This window comes from Bombina bombina, chromosome 1, assembly GCF_027579735.1.
Source record: "Bombina bombina isolate aBomBom1 chromosome 1, aBomBom1.pri, whole genome shotgun sequence".
In the NCBI taxonomy this organism is placed as follows: domain Eukaryota; kingdom Metazoa; phylum Chordata; class Amphibia; order Anura; family Bombinatoridae; genus Bombina; species Bombina bombina.
Genome location: NC_069499.1, coordinates 1,353,700,181 through 1,353,720,330, shown reverse-complemented (window position 1 = coordinate 1,353,720,330; position 20,150 = coordinate 1,353,700,181). Strand labels below are relative to the sequence as shown.

General features: G+C 42.2%; 1 protein-coding gene across 2 annotated transcripts in view; it reads right to left on the bottom strand.

Moving 5' to 3' along the window:
• The window catches only part of GBA1 (glucosylceramidase beta 1), a 209,805-nt gene that overhangs the window by 77,573 nt on the left and 112,082 nt on the right, over positions 1–20,150 (bottom strand). For both annotated transcript variants that reach the window (XM_053703377.1, XM_053703368.1), the window contains exon 7: positions 2,010–2,247. In XM_053703377.1, the coding sequence (XP_053559352.1) occupies positions 2,010–2,247 (238 nt within the window). The remainder of the gene's footprint in view (positions 1–2,009; positions 2,248–20,150) is intronic.

Here is a 20,150-nt window from a genome sequence, read left to right as displayed (position 1 = left end):
CTTCTCATGACAGAACAGTGTCCTGAACTGCTGCCCAAATCAATCCCCAATCTTTAAAGGGATATTCAATCCCATAAGGATCCACCTTGTTCTCATATCCTTTTTTTCCCTTTTACCTAAGTGCTGCATCTTTCTCACCTAGAATGTAAAAGCACTTACCTGTGGATCCGCTGTAGGGTAGGTACAGCAACAGGTGCGACAGAATCCTCACTAACATAGACCTTTAGATAAAGAAAAAATCAGAGTAACCAACCCTGGTTTTCTATATAGGGGTAGCAAAAATGTTTGAATGTAAGCAAAGACCACCTCACCGTCTTCCAACTGGTAAAAGCCACCATTACTCTTACTAAAGAGAATAACATAGACACAGCATAACCCCAGTCCTTGCTTGCAGGGAAAAGCACCCATTAAAGGATTAACAACTTGATTTCTTCAGACACCTACTTCGCACATCACCTACAATGTTACACAGGCAAAGAATGACTGGGGATTGTGGGAAGTGGGAGGATAATGGAAGCTTTGCTGGGGTGTTCTTTGCCTCCACCTGGTGGCCAGGAGTTGAATTCCCACTAGTAATTGAATGGATTTGTGGACTCTCCAAGCCATTGGAAAGAAAAAGAATAAACAAGGAAGAAGAGTAACAAAATCCCAAAATAAAACATCAGAGCTCCCATAACATCCAAATTATGCAAAGGTTGCTCCTTAGAAGTCATATGAGACGGACATAAATATGGAAGAACAGTTTCCATTTTAAAGGCGTCTGAAAAAAAAAATAAGAAAAGGAGTTTTGCAAGACAAAGCCAATAGCTCTGAAACTTGCCTCGATAAAGAAATGGCGAGAAGGAGCAAAAATTCTTTTTACAAAAATCCAAGGCGGAAGATTAATATTCAGAATATGTATTCAAAGGGAGAGGCTTGCAAAACTCGGAGAACCGAATTTAGATTCCAAGGAAACACCCAGGTTTAAACCTGATTAAGCCTAATAGCTAGTAGAATATCAAAACTACTGATTACAAAGAATGAAGAGAACAAAAAAATGATCGTTCAAGGAACTTTCTGCCTCGCTCTTACACGACTCTCCCCTAGTTCTCAAACTTTCAAGCGCTCCTTAAAAAGGATACTAAACCCAAATTTTTCTCTTGTGATTCAGATAGAGCATGAACTTTTAAGCAACTTTATAATTTACTCCTATTATCAATGTTTCTATGTTCTCTTGCTATCTTTATTTGAAAAAGGCATCTAAGCTAAGGAGCCAGACAATTTTTGGTTCAGAAACATGTACAGCACTTGTTTAATGGTGGCTGACATTTAGCAACCAATCAGCAAGAACAACCCAGGTTGTGAACCAAAAATGGTCCGGCATCTAAAGGAACATTATTGCTTTTCAAATAAAAATAGCAAGAGAATGAAGAAAAAGTGATCGAAGGAGTAAATTAGAAAGTTGCTTAAAATTGCATGCTCTATCATGAAAGAAAAAATTTGTGTTGTGTCCCTTTAAAGACTACTGTTCAGGGATGCATATAATATACACTAACATTTTCCTATCCTCCTTTTAGCTATCCCCTTGAACCCCCTTAGCATGTAAGCCTACAAGCCTAGCTTTGTAGATCACCTTCATAAGAGATAATTTAGAACAGTGAAACTCTTGGCAGGGCCCTCTAAACCTTTGTCTTCCATAATTGTCACCTTATATATTAGAACCATGTCTTTAGCGCTGCGGAATCTGTTGGCGCTCTACAAATAACAGATAACAATAATAAATAATAATAATACTGCTTGAGCTTCTGTGTCAAGTTCATGAATTATTTTTCCTGATTCTTCTGTAATTTAACTTTCCAAAATTATATTTTTACACTCTCCCCAGAGAGACTAGACTATATTCTAATGTGTACAGTAATCATTTGTAAGAAAGATATCTTTCAAGAATCACGGAATGGTATACTAAGCACTTCAGACTGTGTTGTTACTTATAAGTCTTTCTGGATTAATATGGAAGTCATTCTGCTTACCACTTTGGCCCAGTATGGAAGCAAAAGACGATCATCATCCAAGATCATTATTTTCACTTGCTTGTGAGAACTGTTGGAGAATGCAGGTCCAAGGTCAAAGGCAATGAAGTCTCTCATGCTCTCAGGTGTATATCCCAAACTCTGAAAAGGGTAGTCCGTCATCATCCCTGCTGTAGGCTCATTCTCAACGGTGATAGCCCAGAACGTCACATTATACTTGGCATACTCATCCAAAAACCTAAAATGCAAGGAAGACAATAACCTTACTGCCCAAAACCGCTGTTGCTAATTTATGATCAACAGCATCAATCAAAAAGGTGCCGAGTGTAATGTTACAATTCATTTGTAGTGAAGACTAAATTACAATTAGTGTAGCTACAATAATGGCAAAACACTATTTTTTTTTAATAGATAAATGAAGTGCTTAGTATTTTTAAATATATATATATATATATATATATATATATATATATATATATATATATATATATATATATATATATATATATATATACGCTACAGCATAAATCTATATTTTGACATTTCTACAGCATAGAATACCCAGCCACACACATAAATACAGCCCTCCATATAATCACCAAATTCAGTCCCTACAATATCTTTTGGGATCATTAGATCTAATTTCCACTAAATCAAAGCAGAAGACCTGTGTGTATATTGGGATAAAACTGCAGTATGCACACATGGACATATATTTTAGTACAACAAGAAGGTGAGAGTTAATTTCTTGGTTTTAAATAATCTAATACATCTAAATAGAACAATCATTTTCTCGGCTTTCCTTTAATCTCTCACAATGCAAAACTTTTACTAACAAACATTGATGGCTGATAATCAAGGGGATAATAAATATTTATCAAAAGAAAATACACATTTTTAATAACTTTAAAAAATAAATGTACAAATCACCTAATTTTTTTAATTGCTAATTTGTTAATTAGTTAAAATTGTTATTAATTTGCAATTGATTTACAACTGTGATTGGAGGGATGGGGTTTAAATGCCTTGGTTCAGCTTGAAGGTGAAATATATGATTAAGCACTCATTGGTAGTGCAAAATGCGTAAGGTACTGTGGAAATCCTCTGTTTTTATATTTTAACATGTTGGAATAAAGGATCTTTGTTTTTACTTATTTTTAAGTGCTGCTGCATTACTTCAGGTATTACGAATGCCGCTTTGAATTTAATTTCCAATGACAAAAGTTTTTTTTTAAAATGTCATTCCCAAATCGCAAGGGTAATTCACATAGTTCTGCTTAATCAATAGTGCAATATAACATTTTTATTGTTCACTTACATGACAGAAAACACCTTGAGATTGTAATATAAAATGTTTAGTTGTGCATGGTAAAACAACTTTGCAGTGTATTTTAATTATTTATTTTGCCCCCTTTCCGTGTAATTTAACTCTAAAAATTGTAGATTTTCTAATTCTCTGAACTTGAAATGCACCCTGCTGACTTCTCAGAGCTATAACCCTGCTACATATCTGTCCCTAATTGGATTTATCAGATATCAACTGCAAAAACTAAATTTATGCTTACCTGATAAATTTATTTCTCATGTGGTGTATCCAGTCCACTGATTCATCCATTACTTGTGGGATATTCTCCTTCCCAACAGGAAGCTGCAAGAGGATCACCCACAGCAGAGCTGTCTATATAGCTCCTCCCCTAACTGCCAACTCCCAGTCATTCGACCGAAGACGAGCAAGAGAAAGGAGAAACTATAGGGTGCAGTGGTGACTGTAGTTTAAAAATAAAAAACACCTGCCTTAAAATGACAGGGCGGGCCGTGGACTGGATACACCACAAGAGAAATAAATTTATCAGGTAAGCATAAATTTTGTTTTCTCTTGTAAGGTGTATCCAGTCCACGGATTCATCCATTACTTGTGGGATACCAATACCAAAGCTATAGGACACGGATGAAGGGAGGGACAAGGCAGGCGCTTAAACGGAAGGCACCACTGCCTGTAAGACCTTTCTCCCAAAAATAGCCTCCGAAGAAGCAAAAATATAAGTAGGTACTGCATAGTATTTGTCTAATCTACATAATTTCTCTGGGACTACAATAGTGTCACAGTCGTCCAGAGTTGCTAAGACCTCCCTGAGCAATATGCGGAGGTGCTCAAGCTTAAATTTAAATGTAGACATATCAGAATCAAGTTGAAGTATCTTCCCTGAATCAGAAAAATCACCCACAGATTGAAGCTCCCCTGCTTCAGCTTCAGTACATTGTGAGGGTGGTATCAGACATAGCCACTAAAGCGTCAGAGAGCTCTGTATTTATTCTAGTCCCAGAGCTGTCTCGCGTTCCTTGCAATCCTGGCAGTTTAGATAATACCTCTGTAAGGGTATGATTCATAACTGCCGCCATGTCTTGCAAGGTATACGCAATGGGCGCGCTAGATGTACTTGGCGTCCCCTGAGCGGGATTTATAGGTTCTGACACGTGGGGAGAATTAGACGGCATAACTTCCTCCTTGTCAATTTCTTCTGGTGATAATTTTTTTAAAGCCAGAATATGGTCTTTGTAATCTATAGTAAAATCAGTGCATTTGATACACATTCTAAGAGGGGGTTCCACAATGGCTTCTAAACATAATGAACAATGAATTTCCTCTATGTCAGACATGTTTAAACAGACTAATAATGAGACCAGCAAGCTTTAATAACTGAACAAGCAAAAAATAAAAACGGTGCTGTGCCTCTAAGAGAAGAAAAACAATCACAGAAACTGCAAAACAGTGAAAAAAGCAGTAAAATCTACAAAATTTTTACAGTGTGTATAATAGACTGAAATAGCATTGCACCCACTTGCAAATGGATGATTAACCCCTTAGTTTCAAAACCGGATCAAAAAAACGATATAAACGTTTTTAAACAGTCACAAGCAACTGCCACAGCTCTACTGTGGCTCCTACCTGCCCATACAACGACTTTGGAAGGCACAAAAACCCTTTAGAGAGGTCCTATATGTTCAGGGGACTCCTTCAGGGAAGCTGGATGTCTCAAGCTGCAAAAACGACTGCGCAATTTAGGCGCGAAAATAGGCCCCTCCCAACCTGTACTCACAGTGAGAGGGCCTTAAAAAACTATCCCTAGGCAAAATCTAGTCAGCCATGTGGAAAACTGGGCCCCAGAATAAAGTTTTATCACCAAATTGTAATAAACGTTTATATACCTCAAGCAAACGTTATATCTATTCAGTAATGAGAGTAAATAACAAAAATATTACCCTTTACAGCAAGCATGATACCAGTCGTTATTAAATCACTGTAATCAGGCTTACCTTAAATAAATCCGGTATTGTCAGCATTTTCTAGCTTATCATCTCTCTAGAAAAATTTAAAACTGCACATACCTCAGAGCAGGAGACCCTGCACGCTACTCCCCCAGCTGAAGTTACCCATCTCTTCAGTTATGTGTGAGAACAGCAGTGGATCTTAGTTACAAACCGCTAAGATCATCAAAAACCTCAGGCAGACTCTTCTTCAACTTTCTGCCTGAGGCTAAAATAGTACAACTCCGGTACCATTTGAAAATAATAAACTTTTGATTGAAGATAAACTACATTAATGCACCACATCTCTCTATCTACTTCCCTTGTCGAGAGCTGCAAGAGAATGACTGGGAGGTGGCAGTTAGGGGAGGAGCTATATAGACAGCACTGCTGTGGATGATCCTCTTGCAGCTTCCTGTTGGGAAGGAGAATATCCCACAAGTAATGGATGAATCCGTGGACTGGATACACCTTACAAGAGAAACATAAATTATGCTTACCTGATAATTTCATTTCCATCGTGGGGAGGAAAGTCCACTGCTTCATTCATCACTTGTGGGAATTAAGAACCTGGCCACCAGGAGGAGGCAAAGACACCCCAGCCAAAGGTTTAAATACCTCTCCCACTTCCCTCATCCCCCAGTCATTCTGCCAAGGGAACAAGGAACAGTAGGAGAAATATCAGGGTATAAAAATGGTACCAGAAGAACAAAAAATAAATTTGAGACCGCCCACCGGAGAACGGGCGGGTAAAGTAGACTCTTTCCCACGATGGAAATTAAATTATCAGTAGGGTTGCACCGATACCGATACTATTATCAGTATCGGTACCGATACCAAGTATTTGCATGACTACTTGTACTCGTGCAAATGCACCGATACTTAAACCGATACCTCCACTTCCTACCCATATGCTACCTTGTGGCGTTTTTTCAAACTGCATGTTCCCATTTCATTTTAAACTGGAGTGGAGACTAAACTAAAAATTGTTTACTACTGCTCTGCCAATACAAATTACTGTTATTTGTATTATTGTAGTAGAGATCACTGTACCTTGTTCAGACAAACCCCTGAAGTACTGGGCAGTTAATAAACAGATTTCCAGCTCTGGCTAAAATGGCCCAAAAATATCTTTCTGCCCCATGCAGTAGTGTGGAAAGTGAAAGACTGTTCAACTTAGAGTCGAACCTTCATACAAATGTCAGACTGATGTTATATAACAGCCCTACAACCCAATTGCATCACCCAATTAAATTTAATATTTTATTGTAATATTTTTTATTTATTAACATGTTCAGTATACTTTAGACAAATAAAACTGTTTTATTATTTCATAATGTCTTTTGAATTACAGTCCTTTATAATTATAAAGAAGGAATCTTGGTAAACTGTCACATGACATTAAAAAAAGTATTGGTAATTGGTATCGGCGAGTATTTGAAAACAAGTATCGGTACTTGTACTCAGTCATAAAAAAATGGTATTGGTGCAACCCTATCAAGAAAGCATAATTTATGTTTGTTTTCCATCTAAAGGGGAGGAGAGGCCACTGCTTCATTCATCACTTGTGGGAACAAATACCCAAGCTCTAGAGGACACTGAATGAAGAAAACGGGAGGGTAAAGGAGGCGGACCCTAAACCGAGGGCACCAAAGCCTGCAGAACCTGTCTCTCAAAGGCTGCTTCCGCCGAAGCAAAATTTGTAAAATTTTGCAAAAGTATGTAAGGATGACCAGGTAGCCGCCTTACAAATCTGCTCCATAGAAGCCTCATTCTTAAAGGCCCAAGAAGAGGCCACAGGTCTAGTCGAGTGAGCCTTAATCCTCTGAGGAGGCTTGTGTCCTGCTGTCTCATAAGCCAGACGGATCATACTCCTCAACCAAAAGGATAGAGAAGTTGCAGAAGTCCTCTGCGCCTTCCAGAATACACAACGAATAAAGACTACGTCTGTCTGAACTCCTTCGTAGCTTGAAGATAAAACTTCAAGGCCCGAACCACATCCAGATTATGAAGTAACCTCTAATTTGAAGAGGATGGGTTAGGACACAAGGAAGGAACCACTATTTCCTGGTTAATGTTACGACTCGACAACACCTTGAGAGGCTCAAATTGTAAGGCCGCCAACGCAGAGACTCTGCGTGCCGAAGCAATAGCTAATAACAGGACCTTCCATGAGAGAATCTTAATGTCCAGAGCATGCATAGGCTCAAACGGAGCCCTCTGCAAGACCTTAAGCACCATGTTTAAGCTCCAGGGAGGAGCCGGATTCCTGAAAACCGGTCTAATCCTAACCAGAGCCTGAACAAAAGGACTGAATATCAGGAAGCTCTGTGAGCTTCTTGTGCAACAGTACTGATAAAGCTGAGATCTGTCCCCTTAGGGAACTGCCGGCAAGACCCTTATCCAGACCATCCTGGAGAAAGGCCAAAATCCTGGATACCTTGACCTTGTGCCAAGGCTATCCTCGTTCCTCTCACCAGGACAAGTAGGTCCTCCACACCTTGTGGTAGATGTGTCTAGTGACCGGCTTCCTGGCCTGGCTAAGACTAGGCGCAGTCAGCCTCAGAGAATTGAGATTTTGATGTAGAAAAGGACCTTGAACTAGCAGGTCCTTGAGACAAGGTAACTTCCATGACGGATAAGACGACATCGCCACTAGAACCGCAAACCACGTCCTCCGCGGCCACGACGGAGCAATCGGAATAGCCTAAGCTTGCTCCTGCTTGATGCGGGCCACTACTTGAGGTAGAAGTGGCAACGGTGAAAATATGTAGATTAGGTTGAAGTCCCAGGGTACCGCCAAGGCGTCTATCAGTTCCGCTTGGGGATCCCTGGAACGCGACCCATATCTGGTTAGCTTACAATTGAGTCTAGACGCCATGAGATCTATCTCTGGCGTCTCCCATCTGCTGCAGATCTCCGCAAACATCTCGGGGTGGAGAAACCATTCCCCTGGATGAAACGTCTGTCTGCTCAGAAATACCGCTTCCCAGTTGTCCACACCAGGAATGTGGATCGCTGAGAGCTATCAATCGGGAGTCTCTGCCCACTACAGAATCCAAGATACTTCCCTCATTGCTATGGAGCTTCTCGCCCCCCTGGTGGTTTATATAAGCCACGAGGTGATGTCTGATTGGAATCTGATGAAATGGGATGACCCCAGAGGAGGCCAAGCCTTCAGGGTGTTGAAAATCGTTCAAAGTTCCAGAATGTTTATAGGTAGGCTTGATTCCTTTCAAGTCCATCTGCCCTGTGCCTTTCTGGCACCCCAAATGGCTCCTCAACCTGATAGACTCGCATCCGTGGTTACAATCTCCCAGGATGGTCTCAGGAAAGAAGTCCCCTGGGACAACTGGCCCGGTCGGGTCCACCAAAATAGGGACTCCCTCACTGGTCTGTCCAGAGATATTTGTTGGGACAAGTCTGAATGATCGTCGTTCCATTGTCTCAACATGCACAGCTGCAGAGGTCTGAGATCAAACCTGGCGAATGGAATGACATCTATGCTGGATACCATGAGCCCGATTACCTCCATACATCTGGCCACAGATGTCCTGGAGGATGTCTGCAGGGCTAGACAGTTGGACGCCAGCTTGCAACGTTTCTGGTCTGTCAGGAATATCTTCATCACAGAAGAATCTATTATCGTACCCAGGAACTCCACCCTGTTGCTGCGGACTAACAAACTCTTCCCTTTGTTTATCTTCCACCCATGGGATCGAATCAGAAGTAGGAGAGCTCTCGAATGGTCCTCTGCCAGACTGAAGATTGGAGCCTGGATCAGGATATCGTCCAGATACGTAGCCACTGCAATTCCTCTGGCTCTCGCTACTGCGAGAAGAGCACCCAGAACCTTTGTAAAGACTCTTGGAGCTGCCGCCAGACCAAACGGAAGGGACACAAACTGGAAGTGCTGGTCCAGGAAGGAGAACCTTAGGAATTTGAAATGATCCTTGTGGATTGGAACATGAAGGTAAGAATCCTTCAGGTCTAGAGTCGTCATGAATTGCCCTTCTTGAACCAGGGGCAAGATTGACTTGATCGTCTCCATCTTGAACGACGGGACTGACAAAAACTTGTTTAGGGCCTTTAGGTCCAGAATTGGATGAAACCTACCCTCCTCCTTTGGGACCACGAAAAAGGTTTGAATAATACGCCAGACCTCTTTCTGCATGAGGAACTGGGACGATTACCCCGAGAGATGAGAGATCCCTCACACATCCCAGGAAGGCTTCTCTCTTTTCTTGTTTTGAAGAGATGTTTGACAGGAGGAACCTGCCTCTGGGCGGATACGATTTGAAACCTATCCTGTACCCCTGGGCAATGACCTCCAGGACACAAGGGTCTGTAACATCTCCCCTCCAGGCCCCCGCAAAAAAGAGATAGTCTGTCCCCTACCTGGTCTAAGGACGGGTCGGGGGCCGCCCCTTCATGCTGACTTTGACTCAGCTGGCTTCTTTTTCTGCTTGGAATTATTCCAAGAGTTTGCTGGCTTCCAAGCTTTCTTGGATTGCTCACATTTTGCGGAAGACTGCTGGCGCCGAGACATGTCTGCACAAAAGGGACGAAAAGTAGATCCCTTAGGTTTGGCTTTCTTATCCTTAGGTAAGAAGGTGCCCTTGCCACCCGTGACAGTAGATATAATAGAATCCAGGCCCGGGCCAAACAAAACCTTCCCCTTGAATGGAAGGGAAAGCAAGCGAAACTTAGATGTCATGTCTGCAGACCAAGATTTTAGCCACAGAGCCCTGCGAGCTAAAACAGAAAATCCTGACGTCTTAGCATGCAGGCAAATAATCTGCATGTTAGCATCACAAATAAACGAATGCGCTACCCTTAAGGCTTTGATTCGATCCAACATCATCTCGTGGGGGGTCTCCACCTCGACCATTGCTGCTAGTGCGTCACACCAATAGGTAGCCACTCCAGCCACCGCAGTGACAGCCGCTGGTTGGAAAACAAACCCCATTAGTTGGAACATCTTCTGCAACATGGACTCCATCTTTTTATCCATTGGTTCCTTAAAAGAGGATCTATCCTCAAGCAGAATGGTCGTTCTCTTAGAGAGCGTGGAGATAGCACCATCCACCTTAGGGATGGTTCCCCACAGTTCAAGCTGCGCATCCGGAATGGGGAAAAGCTTCTTAAAAGAAGACGAGGGAGAAAAGGGCGAACCTAGTTTCTCCCATTCACTTTTAATAATGTTCGCCATCTTGATAGGAACAGAAGGCCTGGGGCACTACCCTGTCCTCGTAAACCCTATCCAATTTAGGGATCGACGGTTCCTCCGGTAGCTTCAGTTCCGGAACCTCCAGCGTAGCAAGCACTTCCTTCAGCAGGAAAAACATAATTTATGCTTACCTGATAAATGTATTTCTCTTGTAGTGTAGTCAGTCCACGGGTCATCCATTACTTATAGAATATATCTCTTCCTAACAGGAAGCTGCAAGAGGATCACCCAGCAGAGCTTGCTACACAGCTCCTCCCCTCACATGTCATATTCAGTCATTCGACCAAAGCAGACAAGAAAGGAAAAACCATAGGGTGCAGTGGTGACTGGAGTTTAATTAAAATTTAGGTCTGCCTTAAAGACAGGGCGGGCCGTGGACTGACTACACTACAAGAGAAATAAATTTATCAGGTAAGCATAAATTATGTTTTCTCTTGTTAAGTGTAGTCAGTCCACGGGTCATCCATTACTTATGGAATACCAATACCAAAGCTAAAGTACACGGATGAAGGGAGGGACAAGGCAGGAACATTAAACAGAAGGAACCACTGCCTGAAGTACCTTTCTCCCAAAAATAGCCTCCGAAGAAGCAAAAGTGTCAAATTTGTAAAATTTTGAAAAGGTGTGAAGCGAAGACCAAGTCGCAGCCTTGCAAATCTGTTCAACAGAGGCCTCATTTTTAAAGGCCCAGGTGGAAGCCACAGCTCTAGTAGAATGAGCTGTAATCCTTTCAGGAGGCTGCTGTCCAGCAGTCTCATAGGCTAAACGTATTATGCTACGAAGCCAAAAAGAGAGAGAGGTAGCCGAAGCCTTTTGACCTCTTCTCTGTCCAGAGTAAACGACAAACAGGGAAGAAGTTTGACGAAAATCTTTAGTTGCCTGCAAATAGAACTTCAGGGCACGGACTACGTCCAAATTATGCAAAAGTCGTTCCTTCTTTGAAGAAGGGTTAGGACACAGTGATGGAACAACAATCTCTTGATTGATATTCCTGTTAGTAACTACCTTAGGTAAGAACCCAGGTTTAGTACGCAGAACTACCTTGTCTGAATGAAAAATCAGATAAGGAGAATCACAATGTAAGGCAGATAACTCAGAGACTCTTCGAGCCGAGGAAATAGCCATCAAAAACAAAACCTTCCAGGATAACAGCTTGATATCAATGGAATGAAGGGGTTCAAATGGAACGCCTTGAAGAACATTAAGAACTAAGTTTAAGCTCCACGGCGGAGCAACAGTCTTAAACACAGGCTTAATCCTAGTTAAAGCCTGACAAAAAGCCTGAACGTCTGGAACTTCAGCCAGACGTTTGTGTAGAAGAATAGACAGAGCAGAAATCTGTCCCTTTAACGAACTAGCAGATAAGCCCTTTTCTAAACCCTCTTGTAGAAAGGACAATATCCTAGGAATCCTAACTTTACTCCATGAGTAACTCTTGGATTCGCACCAATATAAATATTTACGCCATATCTTATGGTAAATCTTTCTGGTAACAGGCTTCCTAGCCTGTATTAAGGTATCAATAACCGACTCCGAGAAGCCACGCTTTGATAGAATCAAGCGTTCAATCTCCATGCAGTAAGCCTCAGAGACATTAGATTTGGATGTTTGAAAGGACCCTGAATTAGAAGGTCCTGTCTCAGAGGTAGAGACCACGGTGGACAGGACGACATGTCCACTAGGTCTGCATACCAGGTCCTGCGTGGCCACGCAGGCGCTATCAGAATCACCGAAGCTCTCTCCTGTTTGATCTTGGCAATCAAACGAGGAAGCATCGGGAATGGTGGAAACACATAAGCCATGTTGAAGACCCAAGGGGCTGTCAGAGCATCTATCAGCACCGCTCCCGGGTCCCTGGACCTGGATCCGTAACAAGGAAGCTTGGCGTTCTGGCGAGACGCCATGAGATCCAGATCTGGTTTGCCCCAACGAAGAATCAGTTGAGCAAAGACCTCCGGATGAAGTTCCCACTCCCAATCGTCCAATCTGGCCTGCGAAAGGTCATCCCCTTGGACAGATGTGGCCGAGAGAGCCACCATAGAAGAGAATCTCTGGTCTCTTGATCCAGACTTAGTAGGGGGGGCAAATCTGAGTAATCCCCGTTCCACTGACTTAGCATGCACAATTGCAGCGGTCTGAGATGCAGGCGCACAAATGGTACTATGTCCATTGCCGCTACCATTAAGCCGATTACTTCCATGCACTGAACTACTGACGGGTGTGGAATGGAATGAAGGACACGGCAAGCATTTAGAAGTTTTGATAACCTGGCCTCTGTCAGGTAAATTTTCATCTCTACAGAATCTATAAGAGTCCCTAGAAAGGGAACTCTTGTAAGTGGTAATAGAGAACTCTTTTCCACGTTCACCTTCCACCCATGCGACCTCAGAAATGCCAGAACTATCTCTGTATGAGACTTGGCAGTTTGAAAACTTGACGCTTGTATCCGAATGTCGTCTAGGTACGGAGTCACTGCTATGCCTCGCGGTCTTAGTACCACCAGAAGTGAGCCCAGAACTTTTGTAAAGATTCTTGGAGCCGTAGCTAATCCGAAGGGAAGAGCTACAAACTGGTAATGCCTGTCTAGGAAAGCAAATCTTAGGTACCGATAATGATCCTTGTGAATCGGTATGTGAAGGTAGGCATCCTTTAAATCCACTGTGGTCATGTACTGACCCTCTTGGATCATGGGAAGGATGGTTCGAATAGTTTCCATTTTGAATGATGGAACTCTTAGAAATTTGTTTAGGATTTTTAAGTCCATGATTGGTCTGAAGGTTCCCTCTTTCTTGGGAACCACAATTAGATTTGAATAGAATCCCTGCCCGTGTTCCGTCCGCGGAACTGGGTGGATCACCCCCATTAGTAAAAGGTCTTGTACACAGCGTAGAAACGCCTCTTTCTTTATTTGGTTTGCTGATAACCTTGAAAGATGAAATCTCCCTCATGGAGGAGAAGTTTTGAAGTCCAGGAGATATCCCTGAGATATGATCTCCAACGCCCAGGGATCCTGGACATCTCTTGCCCAAGCCTGGGCGAAGAGAGAAAGTCTGCCCCCCACTAGATCCGTTTCCGGATAGGGGGCCCTCTCTTCATGCTGTCTTTGGGGCAGCAGCAGGTTTCTTGGCCTGCTTGCCCTTGTTCCAGGACTGGTTAACTTTCCAGCCCTGCCTGTAACGAGCAACAGCTCCTTCCTGTTTTGGAGCGGAGGAAGTTGATGCTGCTCCAGCCTTGAAGTTACGAAAGGCACGAAAATTAGACTGTTTGGCCTTTGATTTGGCCCTGTCCTGAGGTAGAGCATGGCCCTTACCTCCCGTAATGTCAGCTATAATTTCTTTCAAGCCGGGCCCGAATAAGGTCTGCCCTTTGAAAGGAATATTAAGCAATTTAGATTTAGAAGTCACGTCAGCTGACCAGGATTTAAGCCATAGCGCTCTGCGCGCTTGGATGGCGAATCCGGAGTTCTTAGCCGTAAGTTTGGTTAAATGTACGACGGCATCAGAAACAAATGCATTAGCTAGCTTAAGTGCTTTAAGCTTGTTCATAATTTCATCCAATGGAGCTGTGCGAATGGCCTCTTCCAGAGACTCAAACCAGAATGCCGCCGCAGCAGTGACAGGCGAAATGCATGCAAGGGGCTGTAAGATAAAACCTTGTTGAACAAACATTTTCTTAAGGTAACCCTCTAATTTCTTATCCATTGGATCTGAAAAGGCACAACTATCCTCCACCGGGATAGTGGTACGCTTAGCTAAAGTAGAAACTGCTCCCTCCACCTTAGGGACCGTCTGCCATAAGTCTCGTGTGGTGGCGTCTATAGGAAACATTTTCCTAAATATGGGAGGAGGGGAAAAGGGCACACCAGGTCTATCCCACTCCTTGCTAATAATCTCTGTAAGCCTTTTAGGTATAGGAAACACGTCAGTACACACCGGTACCGCATAGTATCTATCCAACCTACATAATTTTTCTGGAATTGCAACCGTGTTACAATCATTCAGAGCCGCTAATACCTCCCCTAGCAATATGCGGAGGTTCTCAAGCTTAAATTTAAAATTAGAAATCTCTGAATCCAGTCTCCCTGGATCAGATACGTCACCCACAGAATGAAGCTCTCCGTCTTCACGTTCTGCAAACTGTGACGCAGTATCTGACATGGCTCTCACCTCATCCGCGCGCTCTGTCCTTAACCCAGAGCTATCGCGCTTGCCTCTTAATTCTGGCAATTTAGATAATACTTCTGTCATAACAGTAGCCATGTCTTGCAAAGTGATTTGTAAGGGCCTCCCTGATGTACTTGGCGCCACAAAATCACGCACCTCCTGAGCGGGAGGCGAAGGTACTGACACGTGAGGAGAGTTAGTCGGCATAACTTCCCCCTCGTTGTCTGGTGATAATTTCTTTACATGTAAAGATTGACTTTTATTTAAAGTAGCATCAATGCAATTAGTACATAAATTTCTATTGGGCTCCACATTGGCCTTTAAACATAGTGAACAAAGAGATTCATCTGTGTCAGACATGTTTAAACAGACTAGCAATGAGACTAGCAAGCTTGGAAATACTTTTCTAAATAAATTTACAAGCAATATAAAAAACGCTACTGTGCCTTTAAGAAGCACAAAAAGCTGTCACAGTTGAAATAACAATGAACCAAAATAGTTATAGCAACCAATTTTTCACAGTAAATTTATTAAGTTAGCAAAGGATTGCACCCACCAGCAAATGGATGATTAACCCCTTAATACCCAAAAACGGATTAACAATTTAATAATTAACGTTTTTCTCACAGTCAAAACACACTGTCACAGGTCTGCTGTGACTGATTACCTCCCTCAAAATGAATTTTGAAGACCCCTGAGCTCTCTAGAGACGATCTGGATCATGGAGGATGAAGTAGACAGATTGTGACTGAATTTTTACTGCGCAAAAAAGCGCTAAAATATGCCCCTCCCACTCATATTACAACAGTGGGGAAGCTCAGATAACTGTTTCTATGCAGAAAACAAAGATGGCCATGTGGTAAAAATCATGCCCCAATAAGTTTTATCACCAAGTACCTCACAAAAAACGATTAACATGCCAGTAAACGTTTTAAACATACATTTGAAAAGTTATGAATTGTTATTAATAAGCCTGCTACCAGTCGCTTTTACTGCAGTTAAGGCTCATACATTATTTCAATATTAACAGTATTTTCAGAGTCAATTCCATTCCTTAGAAAAATACATTCAGTGTACACACACTCATCAGCCTAATACCAGTCACTATCACTGCATTTAAGGCTGAACTTACTTTACATTGGTATCAGCAGTATTTTCTCAGTCAATTCCATTCCTCAGAAAAATAATTACTGCACATACCTCATTTTCAGGGGGGCCCTGCATGCTATTCCCCTTCTCTGAAGTTACCTCACTCCTCAGATGAGAACAGCCAGTGGGTCTTAGTTACGTCTGCTAATATCATAGAAAACGCAGGCAGATTCTTCTTCTAATGCTGCCTGAGAATAAACAGCACACTCCGGTGCCATTTAAAATAACAAACTTTTGATTGAAGAAATAAACTAAGTTAAAAAACACCACAGACCTCTCACAGCGACCTATCTAGTTAGGCTGCAAGAGAATGACTGAATATAACATGTGAGGGGAGGAGCTGTGTAGCAAGCTCTGCTGGGTGATCCTCTTGCAGCTTCCTGTTAGGAAGAGATATATTCTATAAGTAATGGATGACCCGTGGACTGACTACACTTAACAAGAGAAAGCAAATGCTCCATCTTAAATTTGAAATCTGGTTCCTCGGTGGACGGAGCCTCCTCGCAGTATACAGTTAGTAGGTTTAGATAAAGAAGTATCCTCCAACATAGAGTCCTCCATAGCTTGCGCCTTTATTACGGACTTGATTATTGATTAAATGGCACCTTTATATCCCAATGGCCGGGGCACTCACCACCTCCTATGACCCGGACTAAAAGAAACAGCTTTCGTCTCCTCCGAACACAGGTTGAGAAAGAGGAAGTTACTGAGGCCACACCCGGTCACATTGAGTGCCATGCAGGACTGCCCTTGCACTGAGCGAGAGACGCGCCAAAAATGCCTGCCTCAATCTCGCTCTAACTGTTCCACACTGACAGAGCCTCATCTCACACAAGTGCAGCAAACACAATAAAAATCATTATGATTATTAAAATCCCCCCTGTTCTATAACCCCCTTCCGAGGGTATTACCCTAGATTCTATACAGATAAAGGAGTCACACTGTGACCCTGTCTTCTTGCGTTATTATATATATATATATATATATATATATATATATATATATATATATATATTGAAACGATCTTACCAGAATCAACGCTGTGGAACAGGAACACGGCCCTTCAAGTGTGACAGGTTAGTAGCGCCGCTCCTGACATGGACTTGAGAGAATAAAAGCAAACAACGAAACTCGTCAACGCCGATTGCTTCAGGAGCTGTTAATATGAGTCAGGATGGTTTCGCAGGAGAACTTCCCCTTCATCCCCGGACTCTAACTTTCACCCATGCTCTCATTGAGAGGCTGACAGGACTACTTAAAACTCCAGTCCCATTGCGAAGAGTACTACCCTCCATAAGAGACTACTCTGAATCTTCCGACACTTCTCTGCCAACCTCCTGTGACGAAAGCCAAAGAATGACTGGGGGATGAGGGAAGTGGGGGAGGTATTTAAGCCTTTGGCTGGGGTGTCTTTGCCTCCTCCTGGTGGCTAGGTTCTTAATTCCCACAAGTGATGAATGAAGCAGTGGACTCTCCTCCCATTTAGATGAAAACAATTCACTTTATACTACTAACTTTATTACAGTGGCTACCCTTGTTGTCTATGGACTAAAGCACAGATTGGCTCCTCTAAATAAGGCAAATGGTGGGTGGAGTTTGGTTGTTGAAAAATTATTGCAGTAAAAAGGATGTAAATTTGTTTTTTAAAAGATACTTGGCCGATATGTTATTCTTTAGCAGCACAAATATCTTGTAATTACAAGGTGTTTACTGACCTTTTATGTTTATTTAATACTGAACATCACATTTCAAAGTTGGGATATGTAACATCTGTTTGTGATAGTGAATGTCAGGTGTCAAACATTCACTATTCATTAAAGGGACAGTCTACACCTTAGTCATCATAAAGTCTTACCTTAGATTAAGCTGCAAACAGCCTCCTGCACCCTTTCTATATCATGCAGCAGGAACGGTAAAATTATTATTTTAAAATGAATATTGTTTCTGGCCACTTTAAAATGGCTGTCAAGCTCCGCCCACTGATGACATCACAAGTTGGGCTGCATATGGCTTCCAATCACAAAAGACTCACTTGTTGGATTCAACAGACTGTCAATGCTATCCAGCAGAGTGCCTAGATGCAGCACAGATTGTGATGTCATCAGTGGGCAGAAACTATATTTATTTTAAAATAACGTTTTTACCGTTCCTGCTGCATGATATAGAAGGGGTGCAGGAGTCTAAGGAACCCTGCTTGATTACAAGCAAAAAATCAACAAATTTAAAACAATGGAATATATTTATGGTAATTGTTTTCTTTTTCTTTGCAATGTTTACTTATTTGAACAAACAGAGCACATCTTAAAACATAGGCCCAAACCATTCTCATGGAAAAGAACATTCTGTAAAATGTGTCCCCTAAGTCATTGTTTCTCAACAGCGGTCCTCAAGTAACCCCAACAGGCCAGGTTATCATTATAGCTGAATTAGTGCACAGGTGAAATAATCAGAGCAAGTTAGTAACCATGGTGTTACTCCTTAGCTGATTACTTCACCTGTGCACTGTTTCAGCTATAATGAGAACCTGGCCTGTTGGGGGTAATTGAGGGCCGGGGTTGAGAAACACTACCCTAAGTCATTGAAACAGTGTTTTACTCCCCCCATCATTAGAGTCCTGTTATATAGGTTTCTACGCTGCATTTTTCACTTAGAATAAGCTGACTACATAAAAAGTAGGTGTTTACTGCAATTGGAATTATTTTAGGCACACAGTGTGCAACTCTGGAATGTGAAATCTTTCACTGTACATTTTAGTCCAGGTTCAAAAAGTATGTGCCATAAGTCTCATGTAAAGTGTTTTTCTGGCGTAAATCTGCTTTGCTTTAAAGAAACACAAAACATAAAAAACAGAATTTATGTTTACCTGATAAATTACTTTCTCCAACGGTGTGTCCGGTCCACGGCGTCATCCTTACTTGTGGGATATTCTCTTCCCCAACAGGAAATGGCAAAGAGCCCAGCAAAGCTGGTCACATGATCCCTCCTAGGCTCCCCCTACCCCAGTCATTCGACCGACGTTAAGGAGGAATATTAGCATAGGAGAAACCATATGGTACCGTGGTGACTGTAGTTAAAGAAAATAAATTATCAGACCTGATTAAAAAAACCAGGGCGGGCCGTGGACCGGACACACCGTTGGAGAAAGTAATTTATCAGGTAAACATAAATTCTGTTTTCTCCAACATAGGTGTGTCCGGTCCACGGCGTCATCCTTACTTGTGGGAACCAATACCAAAGCTTTAGGACACGGATGAAGGGAGGGAGCAAATCAGGTCACCTAAATGGAAGGCACCACGGCTTGCAAAACCTTTCTCCCAAAAATAGCCTCAGAAGAAGCAAAAGTATCAAACTTGTAAAATTTGGTAAAAGTGTGCAGTGAAGACCAAGTCGCTGCCCTACATATCTGATCAACAGAAGCCTCGTTCTTGAAGGCCCATGTGGAAGCCACAGCCCTAGTGGAATGAGCTGTGATTCTTTCGGGAGGCTGCCGTCCGGCAGTCTCGTAAGCCAATCTGATGATGCTTTTAATCCAAAAAGAGAGAGAGGTAGAAGTTGCTTTTTGACCTCTCCTTTTACCGGAATAAACAACAAACAAGGAAGATGTTTGTCTAAAATCCTTTGTAGCATCTAAATAGAATTTTAGAGCGCGAACAACATCCAAATTGTGCAACAAACGTTCCTTCTTTGAAACTGGTTTCGGACACAGAGAAGGAACGATAATCTCCTGGTTAATGTTTTTGTTAGAAACAACTTTTGGAAGAAAACCAGGTTTAGTACGTAAAACCACCTTATCTGCATGGAACACCAGATAAGGAGGAGAACACTGCAGAGCAGATAATTCTGAAACTCTTCTAGCAGAAGAAATTGCAACTAAAAACAAAACTTTCCAAGATAATAACTTAATATCAACGGAATGTAAGGGTTCAAACGGAACCCCCTGAAGAACTGAAAGAACTAAATTGAGACTCCAAGGAGGAGTCAAAGGTTTGTAAACAGGCTTAATTCTAACCAGAGCCTGAACAAAGGCTTGAACATCTGGCACAGCTGCCAGCTTTTTGTGAAGTAACACAGACAAGGCAGAAATCTGTCCCTTCAGGGAACTTGCAGACAATCCTTTTTCCAATCCTTCTTGAAGGAAGGATAGAATCTTAGGAATCTTAACCTTATCCCAAGGGAATCCTTTAGATTCACACCAACAGATATATTTTTTCCAAATTTTGTGGTAAATCTTTCTAGTTACAGGCTTTCTGGCCTGAACCAGAGTATCGATAACAGAATCTGAGAACCCTCGCT